Below are 4459 nucleotides of genomic sequence, written 5' to 3'. Positions count from 1 at the left end.
CTGGGATTCCCATTCTTCTCAGAGTCAGCCACAGTTTGTTATGATCCACACAGTCAAATGCCTTTGCACAATCAATGAAACACAGATAGACATTTCTCTGGTGCTCCCTGCTTTCAGCTAAGATCCATCTAAGATTAGCTACAATATCCATAGTACCACGACCCCTTCTAAACCCAGCCTGGAATATACTCTGAGAAAATAATAACTGAGGCACAAATGGAGACTTGTACACCAATGTTCATAGCAGCATTATTCCCTATTGTAAGAACATGGAAACAACACAAATGTCCAACCACAATAGAATGGAATGAGAAATTATGGTACATTCACACAATGGATTATTACTCAGCACACAGGAGCAATGATTTTGTAAATCAGTACCTAACTTGGGAGGGACTGGAGAGCATTATGCTTAATGAACTAACTCAGTCCTATAAGGACAAACACTATATGAAACTATTATTGTAGATATCGATAACTAGTAAAACATGTATGAAGATCTAAGGGAGGGAGGGTGGGAGCAGAGGGAAAAGGATGGGCTGTGGAGGGAGGTCATCATAAGATTGCGTGGAGAGAGGAGTGGGTAAAGGAAAAGGGAAAGATCTACTGTGAAAAACAATGTATATTAACTTTGTAAGTAAGTTGTTGTTGTAAGTAAACCCATATAAAAATGAAAATTTCATTTATTTAAAAATAAATTACCCTAAATCCCTGAGCAGAGGCTCAGGTCTAGAGCCCACTCAGCAATAGGGAGGGCATCCCAGCCACCGAAACCCACGTCAGAGGGGCTATCAGTACAGTGCGAGGCAGGAAAAGGGGATAACACTCCCGGAGAGGGCATGCAGACTTCCTGAGCTGGGCACAAAAACCCTGGCATTACCTGCTGGTTTTGAGCCATCTTTTCACTTGAACCTCTAGAAGCTTCATTTCCCTTTTTGGTGACTTCCTCTATTCGTTCATCACACTGCTCCTTCACTTCTTTCATCTGACTGATACACTGGTTCCTTTAACGACAATAAGCAAAACACAAAAAGTATTTATGGAGTGTGTGGACACATCAGCAAGCAGCATGCCAGCCTTCTCCCATCAGGCGTTCCTCTCAGCACGCTAAAGGAGGGCTGGGTGTGTTCTAAAGATAATCAGTTACCAGCAGTTCACTAAAAATGTGCAGTCTTTTTTAAAGTGGGTAAACTTTATCGATTAGGGAAAACCATTTTTAAAACTGACAGCTGCCAATTAGCTAAGAGACTCATGGGCACTATTTCATATTTTGCCTGAAATGTCTTTTCAGAGCATCTTAACAAGTGTCAACAATGTAAAGTTAATGGAGAAACTTCTAGTCACTGTCCCTCCTTCAGAAAATAAGGAAGCTTATGTCAGATGTGCTCAAGGGTCACAAAGAGAATTAAACCCCTGTCTCTACCACGAGTCCTCAACTTCCCAACCTCAGTGCCCACCACCCCACTGCTTAACCCTAACCAAGGCCCCAGCTGCCCCCTGGACCCCGTCACCTACCCTCCTCCAACTCATGCAGAGGCTACCAGGTGCTTCCCAAAGAACCAAGGCTGCCTTTCTGGCTTCCCATAGCTTACTGACAAAGGCTTCCTAACAATTTCATCTAAATCCATTCTCACAACTTAAACTATAGAGGGTGTTGTTGTTGTTGTTAGGTGCCATTGAGTTGAGTATGACTCATTGTGACCCAAGAACAAAAGACCTGAACCCTGTCCTATTCTCTGCCATCGTCACTATCTCTGACACACTTGAGCCCACTGCTGCAGTCACTGTGGCAATCCATCTCATTGGAGGTCTTCCTCTCTTTGACTGACCCTCCACCTTTCCAATAATGATACCCCTTTTCAAGGAACAGTGTCTCCTAGCAACACGTTCAAAGTATGAGAGATGAAGCTTTGTCATCCTTGCCTCCAAGAAGCACTGCAGATTCCAGCAAAAGTGGGTAGTTCCTTAAACACAGAGATGAGGCACCCGTAAGTGGAAAGAACTGCACATGTTCTAGTCACTAGTGCCTAACAGTAACACGAGAAAACAGGCGCGTAGCCACTGCCAAGCAACCAAGCTAGCAAGAGGTCAGTAAATTCTAATCAGGTGAAGTCAGAGGCCAAGAACCTCTCTTTCTCCACTTTGCACAGGACATTCAGCTTCCACGTTCTAGGTGAACAACATTCTAGCAACGTGGACAACTTCAAATTCCTAGCAACAGGTCACACAGACTGAAACAATGGTACTTCTAGTAGGCCCTGCCCTGTGTTTCATTATGTGCACCCAATAAACACTCAGGCAATAAAAACACAGAGTTGTCTCTGACTCACAGCAACCCCATGTATGTCAGGCTAACACTGCTCTGCAGGATGGCCTGGCTGGTTTTCTGGAAGGAGATTTTTGTAGGAGTGTGTACTTGAACCTCCAGCCTTCTGATTAGTAGCCAAGCACGTTTCCTCCACACTGCCCAGAGACTCCATCCAGTCAGTAATGGGTGCTAACATGTAAGGACATGCAGGGCCACCAGCAGCAATTCCAGTAGTGGTACTGATGGTTGATGTTGCCACTAGAGTGCGCGGGACCTGAGACTCCACCAGGTCATCAGCACAGGCAGTGTCCTGGTGCTGCTACCATGTCAGTGAACCTTGGCTTCCTCCGCTACCCCCCCCCAAGTGCTGTCTGCTGCGGCAAAGAGGAAGAGAGGAGGCCTGTGCCCTAGGTGTTTGCTGACTCCGATACTGAGGAAGAAGCACTATGTGCCTTTTGTGAAAGAGTAGACGAGCAGGGTATTAACTAGGGTCTGTGTTTCACAGGTCCTACAAGCACCTACAAATCGCATGCAAAATATTATGAAAATGCCCATTTGGTAGCCTACTAACAAAGTATCCAGACCATCTATCAAATTCTCAGACAGGTCCATAAGCCAAACAGAGTTAAGAACAACTATCTCTTTCCAACTCAAAATATTCTATGGCCAGAACCCCAAGGAATGGCAAACAAGTGAGACAAACAGAGTCAGAGCCTGCAACCTCATGTACACCTGACTCATATGAGGACGACCCAGTCCTGTCTGTAGCAATGAGTTCAGCTGACTCAAGCTAGACCACCAACACAGTTCATGGACTGGAAATAATTTGCTTTAAAATGTCTTTTATAGACTCCAAAGTGGTAAGGAGTAACAGTGTCAGTTTAAAGACCAAGATGCACTTGATCCAAGCTATGGTCTTTTCAATTGCTTACTATGGGTCTGAGAGCTAGATAATGAATCAAGATGGCAAAAGAGTCAATGACTTTGAACTGCAGTGTTGGAGCCAAGTACCGAATGTCCCATGGACTGTCGAAAGAATGTCTTAGAGGAAGTACAATCAGGGTGCTCCTTAGAGGTGAGGATAATGAAACTTTGTCTCAAATACTATGGGCATATTGTTAGGAGAAGACAGTCCTTGGAAAAGGATACCATGCTTGTAAAGGTAGAGAACAGCAAAAGAGAAGAAGACCCTCAACGAGATGGACTGACTCAGTGACTATAACAATGATCTCAAGTATATCCGAGATGGGGAGAATAGCACAGGATAGACAGCATTCAGGTGTCTTGTTCACAGGGTCAGTATGAGTCACACTTGACAGCCCCTACCAACAACAGGACTGAAGTGCCTCATTTTCGTCTATTATTTGCTTGTTAGTCTAGCTAAGAGTATCTCAGAGTTCTGCTGGCATATTCAGAGAGATACATTGTTAACCATGAAGTGGCACCTCTCTGGTAGTTTGGATCTATCATCCATTCCACTAGAGAAAGATAGGCAATGTCCTCTCCTCCCAAGCAATGTACAGCTCCTGAAAACCCGCAGGAGGGTCAGCTATGATTCAGTTCTGACTTGACGGACAATAGAGTTTTTTGAGAAGCGTTTTTCAACATGCAGACAATGGACACACTGAACTGGACAGTCTTTTGTTATGGCAGCTGCCCTGTGTGCTACAGTAGGCCAGCAGATCCCTGGCCTCTCCCCACAAGATGCCAAGAGCACTCCTCTTCCCAGCTATGATGGCCAAAGGTGTGTGCAATTACTGCTAACTGGCCCCCATTGGGACAAATCTGTCCCCCACTGAGAACCACCCAATGAGTTTCTGCTTGATTACTGTCTGATTGTATTTCCTTTGTACTGTTTTCGTCCTTCACACTTTTTTCATTTGTAGGTTTGTGTTTTAGTTGTATTTTGTTTTCAATTGGGAAAGCTATATACAGCAAGAAGATAATTTGGTGGGAGAACACACAGAAATGCCATGAGGGAAACCAGTGGGGAAATTATCACCTCCATTGTTGGTGATGATACAGAAGGATAAAGCCCTTTCAGAAAGCAGCAATTTCCTAAGAGAGATGCAAATTAAAACAACTATGAGATATCATTTCACCCCAGTCAAAATAGCAAAATTTAACAGAACAGCAAGCAACAAATGCTGG

At 44.3% G+C, this 4459-nt stretch overlaps 1 protein-coding gene across 1 annotated transcript in view; it reads right to left on the bottom strand.

Annotated features, from left to right (window-relative positions):
* The window catches only part of GOLM1 (golgi membrane protein 1), a 74222-nt gene that overhangs the window by 17723 nt on the left and 52040 nt on the right, over positions 1–4459 (bottom strand). Inside the window, exon 5 of the mRNA XM_006900872.1 lies at positions 881–1004. Coding sequence (XP_006900934.1) covers positions 881–1004 — 124 coding nt within the window. The remainder of the gene's footprint in view (positions 1–880; positions 1005–4459) is intronic.

This window comes from Elephantulus edwardii, unplaced genomic scaffold (assembly GCF_000299155.1).
Source record: "Elephantulus edwardii isolate Elephantulus edwardi_28Jun2011 unplaced genomic scaffold, EleEdw1.0 scaffold00298, whole genome shotgun sequence".
Classification (NCBI taxonomy): domain Eukaryota; kingdom Metazoa; phylum Chordata; class Mammalia; order Macroscelidea; family Macroscelididae; genus Elephantulus; species Elephantulus edwardii.
This window is presented reverse-complemented; position numbering and strand designations above follow the sequence as displayed.